General features: G+C 39.1%; 2 protein-coding genes across 4 annotated transcripts in view; one reads left to right on the top strand and one right to left on the bottom strand.

Moving 5' to 3' along the window:
- Positions 1 to 2843, bottom strand: part of LOC139115072 (DNA mismatch repair protein Msh6-like) — a 118552-nt gene extending 115709 nt beyond the window's left edge. Inside the window, 1 exon segment of the mRNA XM_070676949.1 lies at positions 2611 to 2843. Coding sequence (XP_070533050.1) covers positions 2611 to 2788 — 178 coding nt within the window. The 5' untranslated portion in view covers positions 2789 to 2843.
- A 1600-nt stretch (positions 2844 to 4443) lies between these two features.
- Positions 4444 to 15569, top strand: part of LOC139115073 (hydroxymethylglutaryl-CoA lyase, mitochondrial-like) — a 50389-nt gene continuing 39263 nt past the window's right edge. For all 3 annotated transcript variants that reach the window (XM_070676951.1, XM_070676953.1, XM_070676950.1), the window contains exons 1-5: positions 4444 to 4537; positions 4625 to 4693; positions 7419 to 7526; positions 8223 to 8377; positions 10722 to 10811. In XM_070676951.1, the coding sequence (XP_070533052.1) occupies positions 4457 to 4537; positions 4625 to 4693; positions 7419 to 7526; positions 8223 to 8377; positions 10722 to 10811 (503 nt within the window). In that variant the 5' untranslated portion in view covers positions 4444 to 4456. The remainder of the gene's footprint in view (positions 4538 to 4624; positions 4694 to 7418; positions 7527 to 8222; positions 8378 to 10721; positions 10812 to 15569) is intronic.

Below are 15569 nucleotides of genomic sequence, written 5' to 3'. Positions count from 1 at the left end.
CATTTTTACCAAAGAGAAAATGTTTCGGGGGCGAGAAAATCAACCTGACCTGCCGCAAACGTCTGTCTATGACCTTTGACCACGTGACCTATCTGTCAGAGACGTCACCACGTCACGTCATCACGTCAGTGCATGCTATATACGCGACGTCAGAACTTTCGAATGGAGGCCCCAGAGAATGTTTAATTTCAATTTTTTTCTGTGGCACGAAACTTTTGATTTAGTAGAAAACTGGTTGACATTTATTAGAGAAAAAGTTTAGTCTTTCACTCTGGAGGCGCTAGGCGCTCATTTTTCATGTAGGCCTAACACAAGCAAGATATGCCAGGCATGATTGAAGCCATACTTCGTGAAGTGAATGGTCGAGCTCCAGGTTGGCAACGACAATAAAAACTAGTCCCAAAAACTTTGCGAATCGTTCTTTTTCCCTGAAAACATGTGCGAGGCAAAGATTGCTGATGACAAACAATGATGATGACCCGAAGATCAATGGATGTAATCCGTTGCGCGTTTTCATTAGACGTGAAGGTCAGTCATGTTTTACTTCTGATGTCGAGCAACAGATTACATTTGTTTCGGAACATTTACCGAACTATCAGCAAAAAAATATGGAGTCAGGACATGAACCATTGAGAGAGTCAATTATAGGTCAGAAAAACATCTCAGAATTATCGTTCCAAACCATGGCGTGGCAATAGCCAGGTTGTCTACTGCCACGCGCGTGGCAATAGCCAACCTGGCTATTGACACGCGCATGTCAATAGCCTCGGTCTTAATTTTAATTTGAAATAAAGACGGTGGAAATTTCCTGGCTGCATCATTGCAAAGGCCTACACATAGGTTGAAAGACTGGGAGATCATAGAGGTAAAAAAAAGGAGCGCGAGTAATATATGCGGTTTAAGGTTTCAGGAAAGAATTCCCGGTACCCTTGTAACATTCGTGATCTGTAATTCTGCAGCTGTCAGCAGCCTGGCACATAGCTCTGCATGGCAGGGCTGTGTGTTACCGGCGTTATATGTGGTGGGAGGCCGTATAACGCCGGTAACAGTACTAACACACAGCCCGCCCTGCCATGCAGAGCTACCTGGCACGGGGTATTACACCAGCTCTGCTGTCTATGATTACACTGACAGCTAGCCCTGCGTACGATACTGTGTGTTCCGCTACAGCTAATCGCCCCGCTCACCACGGTTCCCAGACACTTCGCACCAAAACCACTTCGCACCATACCATCTCGTCCATACCATTTCGCACCAAAACCACTTCGCACCAAAACAACTTCGTACCAAAACCACTTCGCCCCAAAAGTCATGTCCCCAAACCACTTTGCCCGAAACTTGTCGCTAACTGGTAAAGCTGAAAATTAAACCACCTTCCTGTCATCCTGGGACTGAAATCTTGAAAGTGTAAGCTTTCGCAAAATTGACATCGTGCAATCCGCGCACGGCCATGGTTGTAGCATTTGCGTGTTTCTTTTTTCTTATTCTATCGTTTATGGTTTCAATCATGCAACAATAAATGGTTCGTGGTAGCCAAAATGTCCTAACACACTATTGCTTCCAAGTTGTAGGTAAAAACAACCTTATGATACGTCGTATATCGTTGTTTCAGGAGGAGTTGACGGTACTATACTTTGTGCGAAGTGGTTTGAGTACGATGTGGTACTTGGGGCGAAGTGGGTTGGGCGAAGTAGTACTTGGGACGAAATGGTTTTGGGACGAAGTTGTGTGGGGGCGAACTAGCTGCAAAATTGTAGCGTACGGTGAGGCGGTCGGTGATTTTTTGTTTTTGCGACTTCGCTCACCAGTAGCGCTACAAGGCCGATGGCCCTGGGGAGTATCATATAAGCGCGTCGTACTCGACCAGGCGTTTTGATGTGGAATGCAACATATTTACTGCATTTGGTCGTACCGATTTATCACTACTGAAGACTTAACAGTATACTGCACTAAACTTTGTCATTTATGGGGTTTGGAATTTGTTCAAACACGACGATCGCGTTCTGAAAACATTGAGCGTGGGGCGTCAGTGTTTGTGGGAGCCGCCATTACCGGAAGTTGGTAATGACGGCTCCCAGAAATGTTTGGGAACTCGATCGTCGTGTTTGAACAAATTCCAAACCCCATAATGACAAAGTTAGTGCAGTATACTGTTTAGTCTTCAGTAGTGATAATCGGTACGACCAAATGCAGTAAATATGTTGCATTCCACATCAAAACGCCTGGTCGAGTACGACGCGCTTATATGATACTCCCCAGGGCCATCGGCCTTGTAGCGCTACTGGTGAGCGAAGTCGCAAAACCAAAAATCACCGACCGCCTCACCGTAGCGCTACAATTTTGCAGCTAGGGGCGAAGCTGTTTTTGGTGCGAAGTGTCTGGACCCCCTCACCACAGCCTGTGGTGAGCGGGGCGATTAGCTGTAGCGGAACACACAGCATCGTACGCAGGGCTAACTGACAGGTAGCTGTAGGTCCATAACTGTGGTGTTTTCGGACGGGATTTCTGCCTTTTACACGCTGGTTTCGACTTTTACGTTTTTAACCCCGCAACCAGCTAACTGACAGCATCCGGGTGAACCATGAAGTTACTGTATTAAAACCCACCGACCTGTACGACTAGCGTCGATGTCTTTTGACTTGGAACGCTGTTGTTTCGCTGTCTCTCCAGGAGACGTGTTCTTTGACTTTGAGTTTGGAACATCTCCCACAGTTGGCGATGGTACTTTCCTTGATGCAGAGGCTGGAGATTTTGTAAAATAGGAAAATAGGGTGTTCTGTTTAGACATGGTTCACAGCAAGATATTCCACCTCCTCAAAACAGCTGATTATTTCGCGGGAAAGTTTGTATGTACTCATTTGAGCATGCGCATATTCAGAGGTCACAGTTCACTGCAACGATGTTGCGTGCACACAGCACAGTCACTCGTGAGCTATTCAGCTCTGGGACTATTCGCCCCATAGACGTGTGTACTCGCTTATGTACACACGTCTATGGGGCGAATAGTCCCAGAGCTGAATAGCTCATGAGTGACTGTATATGCAGAGCTAAATCCGTACCAAGACCATGGTTTCATTTTGCAGATTTGTTCTCTTCTATTGAGCTTGCTTGTCTCTACCAAGCTGTGGGTCCATAAATGTTCGATACCCCAAATGTTAAAAAATAAACTTCATTTGGATGTCTATTCCCAACACCAACTGACACAATGTCAGATTCAAAACTTTTCTATATGCCACCATATTATGCTTTGAGTTGATTTGACAATGTAAATATTTTTGAATTTGATATTTTTTGTTTTCAGTGAAATTCTTCAAAAAACTTTTTTTGTCATATTAAAATTGTCATATTTCAGTCTTTATTTTTCAAAAGGTGAGAGTTTGAGTAAAGCAGACAGAAAACAACAATCTGTTTCTTACATTGTTCATACTCAGGTATAGATTATTTCTGAATTAATCTCTCACTCTGTATCACATTGATTTTCCTTTTTTATGCACTTTTATGCAAAAAATTCTCAGAATTGAACCATATTTAATTTGTATTTTGAATGGTGCAAATGCATCATCGTCGAAGAAAAAAAATGCACATACATTTCCATTCATCACAGTCTGCTACATGGCTATCAAAAGTTACTTATGGTGATGTTATACAAATATTTTCTTATTGATCAAATCCCCATCAAAAATTGACACAAACGGTTGTCAGGTTCAAAACATACTTGAATACATCATCTCACCATCAAATCTGCTAGTACTAGATTCTTTCACAAAATCTTGAATAGCTGTCTGGTTTCTGTCGCAGCGTATGAACTGTAACAATGCTAAAGTCAAATATCAACGTGACATGCAAACGAAACCCCTTTAGGCTTGTTGTCCACCTAATCAGAATGATACCACAGTCACCTGTAGTCTATACTGCTCTGCGTCTATATATGCACCCCATAGACGTGTGTACATCTATGGGGCGCATATATGTAGACGCAGAGCGGAATAGACCACAGGTGACTGGATGATACAGAGCAGTCGTAACCAATAATGACAAATATTTCAGAAACCTAATTCTCATGTGTTTAGCTTCGCTGTCCAAGAAGCATAAGTTGTCGAGGACACAAGATGGTCATATTTCGTACACAAGGAGGGTCTTTAGACGCTGTCCCTCCACAGTCATGTGTTTTCTAAAAATCTGCTCTGCGCCTACGTGCGGCACGTGGCCCATAGACGTTTGTACTGAGAAGGCATATGTACACACGTCTACAGGGCATAAGCGCAGAGCAGAATTTTAGAAAACACATGACTGTGGTCCCTCCAACCGTTATGCAACTGTGCAGTTAAAGTTGAGGCACAAGCGCACTTTTTTTATGATGAATTTCGAGATATTAAAAAACAAAACACTCAAAAAGTACAGTCGCGTGAGGGCGTATATCCGTCGCCTTCCTGCTTCTACATTATGCTTGTCCAAAATGGCCGCTGTTGCTGCTGTGTACAAACAGATATTGTTGAATTTGTTGAGGCGTTTTCGACATAATTACAGCACCGTAGCAGTACGTATTACACCAGATCACTTCTTAAGGATTAGTTTATTTTTTCTACGACCTCTAATACCTTGCTTTCGCTTCTGTTTTTCATAGGCAGGCAGCCTTCCGAGTTATGTTAAAATTGTTGAAGTTGGACCACGGGATGGACTACAAAATGAAAAGGTAATTATTAACCCTTTTCCTGCCAGACAGTATTAAGACTATTACTTCCCCATCAGCCAAGTCAGTAAAAAGCGGTATTGAGCCCAAACATGACGTATTTTCACCGCTTGGCTTGGTATGTTATAGCATCTTTAGTCCAAAAAAATCAAGTTCACAGTATTTATGTTTTCAACAGCCTTCAAATGTACACCATATGGAATATGTTGTGTTTCATTAATTTTAACAATCTTGACCTGATGGTGAAATGTGGACTTGGCAGGAAAAGGGAATTATTAAATGAGAAAAGTACTGATGGCGTGAACTATCAGCGCCTCGGCGAAAATTGTTGCAGGCTAACTATTTATCATCTGAAAAGTGACTGCTCAAGAATAATCTTGGAGACTGTCAAGCCGTCAAGGTATTTCATCCACGATCTTGATGCGTTTAAATATCATATATTATATGTGGGGGAAAAGGGAACAACAACAACAATGGCATGGCTAGTCTATTGGACCCACACCGATTGGAGCAATTTGGACCCAGGTCAATTTGACCATGGAGGTAAAAGAAACGCAGCAATGTAATCTACTATTACCTATTTCACTAATGGAAAATGTAAAGTTTTTTATCTAGTTTATTTCACATACAATCTTAGCTGCATAATAGGCTATTGTAAATTTCGAATAGGGTCCATTCCAGGCAGAGTTTCTCCAGCAGGCCAATATTATGTTATGCATTTTTTTATCGCGTTGTGATCCTCTAGCGGCGATGTGTTCAGCACTCGTAATAAGTTGAATTATGATACCTAAAACATAAATGACAATATAAACTAATACAATTCTCTGCTCTATATATCATGCCATATTGTGTATCTCAGTACTCAGGCGCAGCAATTTTCTAGCTCTCTGCAGATGTTAATTTTGTGTTAGCATCAGTGTTGAACTGGCAATATAGAATTCAATGTGTCAATAAAACATACTTTTGTTGGGAATAATGTCTGAAATTAAGAATGTCGATGATGTGTGTACATGAATTTTATATTTAATGAGCACTAGAATGTCAACCAAAGAATATAAAGTGTAAAATCATAGGATCCAATTGACTCAGGGGTCAGCTCCCCACACATGCACTTCATGGGAATTATATACATTGAAGGGATTGGTAGCAATTCTTTTACCAGTGCCATATTTCTTAATCAGTCTTGGTCATTTCCAAAATTGGTGACACTATACCATAATATTTTTTCCAATCATTAACCAATCAGCGGCCACCATTCCATCAGTAAAAATTTTATTTCCTGGCAACCTCCACATCCATCTATGGTTATGTACGCCATAGTGTGTTGAACTCTATCTTGCTATAAACTCTTTCGCGACACCATTCAGATAACTTTTTCATGTGTTATCATAGATCCGTGTCAAAAATATTGTCAGTTGTGAAAGACGGGTTTTTGCCAAAACACTTGGTGTTGCATATTTCAAGGGAATACCGGTACGGATGTCGTTTGTGAAATAACAATTAATTGCGTTGTATTCTGTCATAATCTTGAACAGTTGTGTGGCTACTCTGTCAAGACACACTTTCAAAATCGCATACCATTTTTAGTCTGGCTCAGACAACAAAACCCAATATATTGCTGTAATCCCTTGCAAGTCAGGCCTGAAGTCCTGAGAAATCTTATACCTACACAGATTGTTCAGAAACCTCATTTGTATCGGAGATGGCTGCTTTCAAAAATTCTACAATATTCTGTCATAATCTTGATCACTTGTGTGGCCAGTCTATCGACACATATTTTCAAAATTGCGTGCCATATTTAGTCTGGCTCAGGCAACCAAACCCCATATATTGCTGTAATCCCCGGACTCTGACCTGACGTCCTGTGAAATATAAATTGCATACTTCACAGATTGTTCAGAAAACCCAATTTATATTGAAGATGGCAGCTACGCAAGAAGAAATTGCCTATTGTGAAACAAATATGTGCAAAGCTATTAATTAGCATGCTGTATTCCATTTGATTTGATAATGAGAAAGGCCTGTCAACTGAATTTTATTTTACGTTACTCAGTACTCAGTCCATGTAGTTGTCTAGCATGGCTTGATTTCAGAAGAACATTACTACAGAATGCATTAACTCTATACATGTGCATATCCACTGATCAGAGAATTCAGCTCTCACAAGCGCGAATACTACATTGTATAGTATTGTACCGCAGAATCTCAGTGAAAAAATGTCATGAAAAAGTAACAGTTTTGTGTTAAAACTTGCTTAAATTACATTATTTTCAACAATCACAGTCTTGAACCAAGTTTAAAGTTAAATTTGAACAACATACCAGAAATACCCAGCATTCAGACCCTTCCCATGAGGCCATTGCCCATGATGCCATTGCCAATGATGATGCCATTGCCAATGTGCGGCCATTGCCCATGATGCCATTGCCCATGATGATGCCATTGCCAATGTGCGGCCATTGCCCATATGCGGCCATTGCCAATATGCCCATAGCCTTTCAAGTCAAACTGAATAAAATAACATCGGTGCCTACATATTGACATGAACCTTTAAACTTTCGCATCTTTGTAAATTTGTTTGTTGAAATCTCTCTTAAGTGATACTCATAGTGCTGAAAGACGCATACACTATGTGTCGCACCCTTTTAACACAGTAATCACATGATCGATTGTTGATAAACAAATATTTTTAAATATTTCCACCTTGTCATTTTTTCTTAAATCACAGGAGATAGTGTCAACAAATGTCAAAGTTGAACTCATCAACAGGTTGTCAGAGACTGGACTTTCAGTTGTCGAAGCAACAAGTTTTGTGTCTCCAAAATGGGTACCCCAGGTGTGTATTGACCTTTGACTTCAAAGACTTCCATAACCTTTTGTCTTGATAGATTAAACATATTGTTGGTGTTTGTGTACCCTTCAAATCTTTGTCTGTGATTTTTTCTCTGAGTCTCCATTCAAATTATATGGCTTGACAATTAAAATTCCTTGAAAAGCACCTTAGTCTAACGCGTTCAATAGTGTATAACAAAAAAAACAAAGATATATAAAGGAAATCCCAAACACAGATTTGAAGGATATTACTAAGGCTTGTCAATGCAAAAATTTCAACCAGAAATCTTGCAGCGTGTTCCCTAAAGGGAGGAAAAACCAATTTTTGGAAAGCACTTGCCATGTGACTATTATGCAAATAATGACGCATGTACTGCACGGTCGGATTTCCCAATATCAGGGCTTTCAGAAAATATATACTTTATTTGGGTTTGGAGATCCTATAACTGAGAAAAAAAATCTGAATGTGTCTATTAGATATGTCGCTACCTTAAACTTTAATATCTCCTTTATGACAGCAAAATATTTGATTGTAAAAATGTGCTTGTATAAGGTGGTGAAAATGGCATGTTTTGCCATATTCCATTGAACTGAAGGTGAATTTAAATCAAGTTATATGAACACACTGAAAGGAGTGAAGTCTGACTGTCACTAGCCATTCTGTGGAACCATCGTTATGGAGTTCTATTTTAATCTACAGATGGCTGACAACAAGGATGTGATGTTAGCAATTACAAAGTATCCCAATGTCAACTATCCAGTATTAACACCAAACTTAAAAGGTTTCCAAGCAGCTGTGGAAGCTGGAGCCCAAGAAGTTGCAATATTTGGTGCTGCATCAGAGACATTTAGTCTGTAAGTTGTAATATTTGGTGCTGTGTCAGAGATATTTACTCTGTAAGTTGTAATATTTGGTGCTACATCAGAGACATTTAGTCTGTAAGTTGTAATATTTGGTGCTGTGTCAGAGATATTTACTCTGTAAGTTGTAATATTTGGTGCTGTGTCAGAGATATTTACTCTGTAAGTTGTAATATTTGGTGCTGTGTCAGAGATATTTAGTCTATAAGTTGCAATATTTGGTGCTGTGTCAGAGATATTTACTCTGTAAGTTGTAATATTTGGTGCTGTGTCAGAGATATTTAGTCTATAAGTTGCAATATTTGGTGCTGTGTCAGAGACATTTAGTATGTTTGTTTTAATATTTGGTGCTGCATCAGTGACATTCAAACTTTCAGTTTTAATATTTTGCTGCCATTGATGTTAATTACCCAATATCGCCTGTTCCTGTGTCGTATCAGCATGAGTGTCATTTGTGCTGCGTCAGACACAAGACGAAGGTCGAGTGTCTGATGCAGCACAAATTACACTCATGCTGATACAAAGGAAGGAACAGGTGATATTGAGTAATAGCAGATTTATCGTATACCCATGCTCAGACTTTTACTAGTAGCACGAAAACCCTTAAATGTTGAGGCTTTACTTAATATTACGCCTTATGCAGAAATATAGAAATGTTTGTGTGAACAGGATTCATTCATAAACTATATGTAGAAGTCAACATCACGCGCGACATCGCTGCAGATCCTCTAGATCTCAATGAACCCCAAGTAGAAAGACACTGGGATTCGTTGTACGGGAGGAACTTTTTAAAGGTGCAATATCAAAAACTGTCCTCTGCTCTAAATCTCTTTTGATTTCGATCGCACTCGATTGTTGTACGGCATGGAAGGGGGCTGCCATTTTGTTTGTTTACACTGAGAGTTACCATGTCAACATGTATCACACGCGTAACATCAATGTCACGCCACGCGCTCACTACCTGGAGTTAACTGGAGGTAGACCATGCCACTTGCTGTGCAAACAACAGAATGTTTGCTAGAGCTTGTCTAAAAACATAGAAGAACTTTAACAGAAAAAGATGGGAAAACATTACAAGACTCAACAATGTGATGTTATTTCCATATTTAACAACCCGAAATGTCCCTTTTCCTCAAAGCCCTTCAAAATTTTATGTCATTGACATCACTTTGCAGGTAGAGAGCCGCAGCTATTTTGTTTGTTTATATTGTTTACCATCAAATCGCAAATGTAGTTTGGAAACACTCCAAAACCGATGATGTATATTGGGCATATCGCGATGTTTACTGTGAAATATTACAGCTGATATTTTACAGTAAACATCACCTGGATGATGCCATTTTGGGCATGGGTATAATAAGGTGTAATATTTGGGTCTTATACCAGTGACATTCAGTCTGTAAGTTGTAATATTTAGTGTTGCATCAGAGACATTGAAGTTGTAATATTTTGCACCCTGTCTGACACATGCAGTTTGTTATATTTTATGGCGTATCATAAGCGTAGTCTAAGATTGAATGTATTGTAGTGGATGACTTTCATTGGTATTTGGAAGTCTTGGTACCTTAAATATGATTCTGATATCGAAATGAGTTACAAAAGTATCAGACAGTTGACAATGTTTTTGATAAGCCAAATTTCCAAGCTTAAACACAAAAGATTTATAAAGAAGTCAAGTAAAGTTAAGGATAAATACAAAAGTGCCTAAAAAGTGAAAACATACTTGACATGAGTTGTGCTAATTTTATGAACAATCATAAATTTCTGTCATGAAGATGATTACATTTGTAGATCATGATCTCAAACTCTTGTTGTAGTAAGAAGTCTACCTTTTGCCAACAATATTAAAAGGCACTTTTCGCGATCCCTTGGAACGCCTTTGTCCTGGTCTGTGAGAGGATTATGGAGGTGTGATATCCTTTTGTTTTCCATTGAAATTGTAATCTTGTGGGTAAATTTTCTGATGAGACAATCTAGTGCCAGCAAAGGCCTTTAATATCCTGAAGTTTGTCCCCTTGGTGTAAGATAAAAGCGTTTTGAAGTGGTGGGGATTTTTCAATGAAATTACTTTTGCTCCTTGGTCCAAATAACTTCTCTATGTTACACATATAAAGATTTTAACAAATTTGATGGTTACAATAAAGTGGAACTTGTAAAATTATTGCTAGATAGTGGTTCCCCCATATTCAATAACCCACTGTTTTACATACTTACAGACTGTTATGAGCAATGGAATGTTTACAAACTATACGAAATATGAACATAATTTAGAAAATGACCGTTCCAGTCAGTTTTGTATGCTATTAATCTGTATTTTCCAATTTTCATTATTTTCCAGAAAAAACATTAACTGTCGAATAGATGAAAGTTTACAAAGGTTTGAGGATGTCATGAAAGCAGCAAAAACTGCCAGCATTCCTGTAAGAGGGTAAGTATAATGGATTCTTCGACGTGTCAGTTGTCAAAACAGCAAGATAAGCTAATCGGTTACAACGGGGAGAAGGTCATTAGGGAAATGATATTAGATTGAAAAGGGAGGTTGCAGGTTGTTTTGGCGCATGGTTTTGCAGTTGTACATTTTGGAACACTAGGATGTTTTATCTCTCAGTCTTTGATAACTTACAGGGAGCTAGCAGTACTTGGAGGTGCTTCATCATTTTAACCCTTTTACCAAGATGGTTTGTCCCAAATCCATTGTTAAGGGGTGAACAGGTTACGGAGCATAGTGTCTTGTGTGACTTAGTAATTGGGTAAGGTATTGTAATATTTAATCCTAAAATATTTACTAATCACAGCTGTTAGTCAGAGAGAGAGAAATTTTGGGTTAAAATGGGATAAAGTCTTTAGGGAAGTAGTGCCAGGTCAGAGATTAAGGTTAGGTCAAGGTTAGCGATGATGGTATCAGGTTATATCGAGGTATAGGTTACCTGTGTTGGTATGGTGTTAGGTTATATCAAGATATAGGTTACCTGTGTTGGTATGGTGTTAGGTTATATCAAGATATAGGTTACCTGTGTTGGTATGGTGTTAGGTTATATCAAGATATAGGTTAGCTGTGATGGTATGGTGTCAGGTTATATCAAGATATAGGTTAGCTGTGATGGTATGGTGTCAGGTTATATCAAGATATAGGTTAGCTGTGATGGTATGGTGTCAGGTATTGTCAAGATATAGGTTAGCTGTGATGGTATGGTGTCAGGTTATATCAAGATATAGGTTAGCTGTGATGGTATGGTGTCAGGTTATATCAAGATATAGGTTAGCTGTGATGGTATGGTGTCAGGTTATATCAAGATATAGGTTAGCTGTGATGGTATGGTGTCAGGTATTGTCAAGATATAGGTTAGCTGTGATGGTATGGTGTCAGGTTATATCAAGATATAGGTAAGCTGTGATGGTATGGTGTCAGGTTATATCAAGATAAAGGTAAGCTGTGATGGTATGGTGTCAGGTTATATCAAGATATAGGTTAGCTGTGATGGTATGGTGTCAGGTATTGTCAAGATATAGGTTAGCTGTGATGGTATGGTGTCAGGTTATATCAAGATACAGGTTAGTTATGATGGTATGGTGTCAGGTTATATCAAGATATAGGTTAGCTGTGATGGTATGGTGTCAGGTTATATCAAGATATAGGTTAGCTGTGATGGTATGGTGTCAGGTATTGTCAAGATATAGGTTAGCTGTGATGGTATGGTGTCAGGTTATATCAAGATATAGGTTAGCTGTGATGGTATGGTGTCAGGTTATATCAAGATATAGGTTAGCTGTGATGGTATGGTGTCAGGTTATATCAAGATATAGGTTAGCTGTAATATTATTTGCTCACGTGTTCACACACGTGAGCATATGGTTTACCGATGTGTGTGTGTGTGTGTGTGTGTGTGTGTATGTGTGTGTGTATGTGTATGTGTGTCTGTCTGTATACCCAATATCTCAAGAACTGCTGAAGGGATGTCAACCACATTTGGTACACAGCTTTAGGATCTAAATGGCAAAAACTGGAAAGGTTTTGGTGGGCGTGGCTTGGATATTAATGAAGTTATGAAAGTTTTAATTTCTGTTACATGGTTGTCTATGAGAGAGCTTTCGCTAACGCCGCGTATGACAAGTGAAAACGATCGATTGACGAGATCGACTGTTTGAGGGCGCTGTGAAATGAGCTAGTCCAGGTTGGCTATAGCTGGATAGCTCGGGTTTCAACCTCGTATTGAACGTTAAAAATATGATATTTTATGACTCATTCGACTCACTATTCAAGACAAAATATCGTTTAGCAAATTAGCTTTACCATTGGTGATTGATTGTTTCTCTCGCTGCTCGATCACAAGAAATGACTACATGCGTTCTCCACCATATACTAGCCTCATGGCATTATCACTCGCCCGACCCTAAATATGGAAGTGCTTATGAATAATAATTTGGGTCAAAGGTATTGAAGTGTCCAATCAGGTTCGTGCACAGAGTCCAAGGCCGTGACCTACTTCATGTACTTCTGCCGTGTTTTGATTTTGCTTCGCCAAGAAACGTACTCGCCGTTGTCCATAAAAGTATGTTTGTTCTCCTTTATAAGCATTTTTAGCTCACATTTGGTTATACCAATGTGAGTTTATCGTATAAGCTGAAGTCAATGGCGTCTGTATGTATGTATGTATGTATGTATGTATGTATGTATGTATGTACGTACAGTATGTCCGTCAACATCAAAAACACGCAAACCGCTGCACATTTCAGCTTGGTATTTGGTGTGTGGATGCATCCTGGGCTGTAGATGGGATTTTGTTCAAATGAAGTCTGCATTGCCAAAATTATGCAAATGAGCATACAAAATGTGAAAATGGTCAAGAATTAATATCTCAAGAACCACTGTTTGATTGCTTTGAAAATTTGTGTGCAAATACCCTAGGTGAACCTTATACAGTTTTATGAATATTGTGAAGATATCCTTAATTTTGTATTTTTGCTGAATTTTTTGGTGATTTTTGTCATTTTCAGTAAAAATTCTTCTTCTCTGATACCTCCAGCCCAATCGCTCTCAAATTTGGGTTTGATCTTTGCGAGGGTGTTACTTTTCTAATTTGTTGAAATTATGACAAAATTTGGAAAATTACTATTTTTGAGCAATTTTGTCATTTTTGGTCAAAAAATCTTAAACAGTATTTTCTTTTTAAAACCCCTGGACAGACAGCTTTTATATTTGGTACAGAGACGTACAGAGATGACAATAGTGAGAAATGTGGAAATTGTCGTGAAATATACAAATTTGTATTTTTAAGACAATTGTCATTTTTGGACAAGAAAACTTGATCTCAAAATTACTTGTTTGATAGCTTTGTAATTTGGTATAAAGTCCCGGGGGATGTTATTAGATAAATATTCTGCTCAAAGTGTTGGGAAACCCCCAAATTTGTATATTTTAGGTAATTTTCTCAGTTTTTGACCGTAAATGATCTACACCAACCAAGGATAGGTTGTGAGATAGTTTCGAAGGCTGTGAACATAATTTTGTCATATTTGGTATCAATTTGTAGGAAAATTTGATCCAGAAAACAAAGCAAAGGTGAATTTTTTCATTACGGACCAATTTTTGCAACTTTTCTATGTAAGACATACAAGAACTGATGAGATATTTGGATCCAGGATAATTCCAGATTTTGTAATCACCGCCAACAGTGGAAGGCATTTCACTATCTGTAACTAACTTAAGTGCTGTTTACATTGGAATGATAACACTCATCGCGTTAATTAAAAACTCCCCAAGGTTTTAAATACATTTCCTGTCATCTAGTGTTATGTAATACCAAGGGATGGAACATTTGATATTCAGGAGGGGGTAGGGTCTAGAAGATTGATGAGGTAGCATTACTTTTTTACCAGATCCCTTGTATATTTCTTTACCCACTCGCACCTTTTCTTTTTATCAAACCTTCTCTGTCTATTTTTGTTGTTGACATTTGCTTATGTATTTACGATCTGCTTGTCCAATTGCTATAGAAGTTGAAACGAAACACCTGACATCACTTCTTGGTCTTTTGGCCAGAGGCCCATATATCTTTCTTTCATGAATTTGACTTTGTTTGTGTACCGTCTATTTACTGCCTGTTCTGTGCTGTTTTGTGTCTATGTTTACAACTATTGTCTTACAAATTTTGACCTAGTGTTATTGGATTATGGATTGGTATGATTGCGATTATTTTGATATGCATGCAGGGTTCGCTAACGTTCGCCACAGTCGCAAATTGCGAATAAATGTCTGATGTGGCGAAAAAAATTGCTACGCCTTCGCCACACGTGGCAAAAGCTCGTGACTGGGTGCCGTGTTAGGATCATTGACCCTAGACGCCTTCGAAAGTCACGTCAGTCCTGCGATCCCAGACCGACGGTTTTCCCGAAGGACAAAGAATTTCGACATGCGGGTGTTCATTGTGATCGATCCAAAATATGTACTGGATTATTTATGTAGCCTACTATTCTAACAACTAGTCGTTTTTACAAATAAGTCTACGTTATTTTCCGCAATCCAAATTTTCCAGCACAAATGCTGCAAGCATCGTACGAAACATTTGACCACGTACGTCGCGTCAGGATGCAAACATAAAGGGTAATTTGAGTTCACCCTGGCCAGTATAGCAGCCACAACGTATTCCAAACAGTGTGCACCATCGTTAATCACACCGGTTCTGTCACTTTAACGTATCAAAATAACCCTTAGATGGGTCAGACTATCGAAATATTCAGTCATTTAAATATCTAGCCTTTGAACAAAATAATTCGTTGCTTTGTCGTACGTCAACCGATGATCAACGGCAGAGTTCCTGACCTAGCTGTGATATCGCAGTGGTACTTGTAGCGTATATCAAACGCGCTCGGGTCATTGGGGTTATCGCCACAGTCCCGCTGCAAGCCAACGCATAGGCTTCGTTGGCAGTTTACTACGAGACCGACCGGTATCGTAGATTTAGCTCGCAAAATAATAAAATAGATAAAGCATGCAATAAATAAAATTATACCTACTGTATCACTGACTATCTGAGACTCATATTCTACTCCTGCTAACGAGTCCGACCGTGACAACATGTATTTTCGACCATTTTTCGGTGTCGTTGATGGTTCCTGCTTGAATTTGAACTTTTGACCTCCAACGTATTCAGTGCGTTGTATGCGCGATCGAGCAACATCGTAGAGA

The sequence above is a fragment of the Ptychodera flava genome, chromosome 17 (assembly GCF_041260155.1).
Source record: "Ptychodera flava strain L36383 chromosome 17, AS_Pfla_20210202, whole genome shotgun sequence".
Classification (NCBI taxonomy): domain Eukaryota; kingdom Metazoa; phylum Hemichordata; class Enteropneusta; family Ptychoderidae; genus Ptychodera; species Ptychodera flava.
The sequence above is the reverse complement of the archived record's forward strand: the minus strand, read 5'-3'. Positions and strand labels throughout refer to the sequence as shown.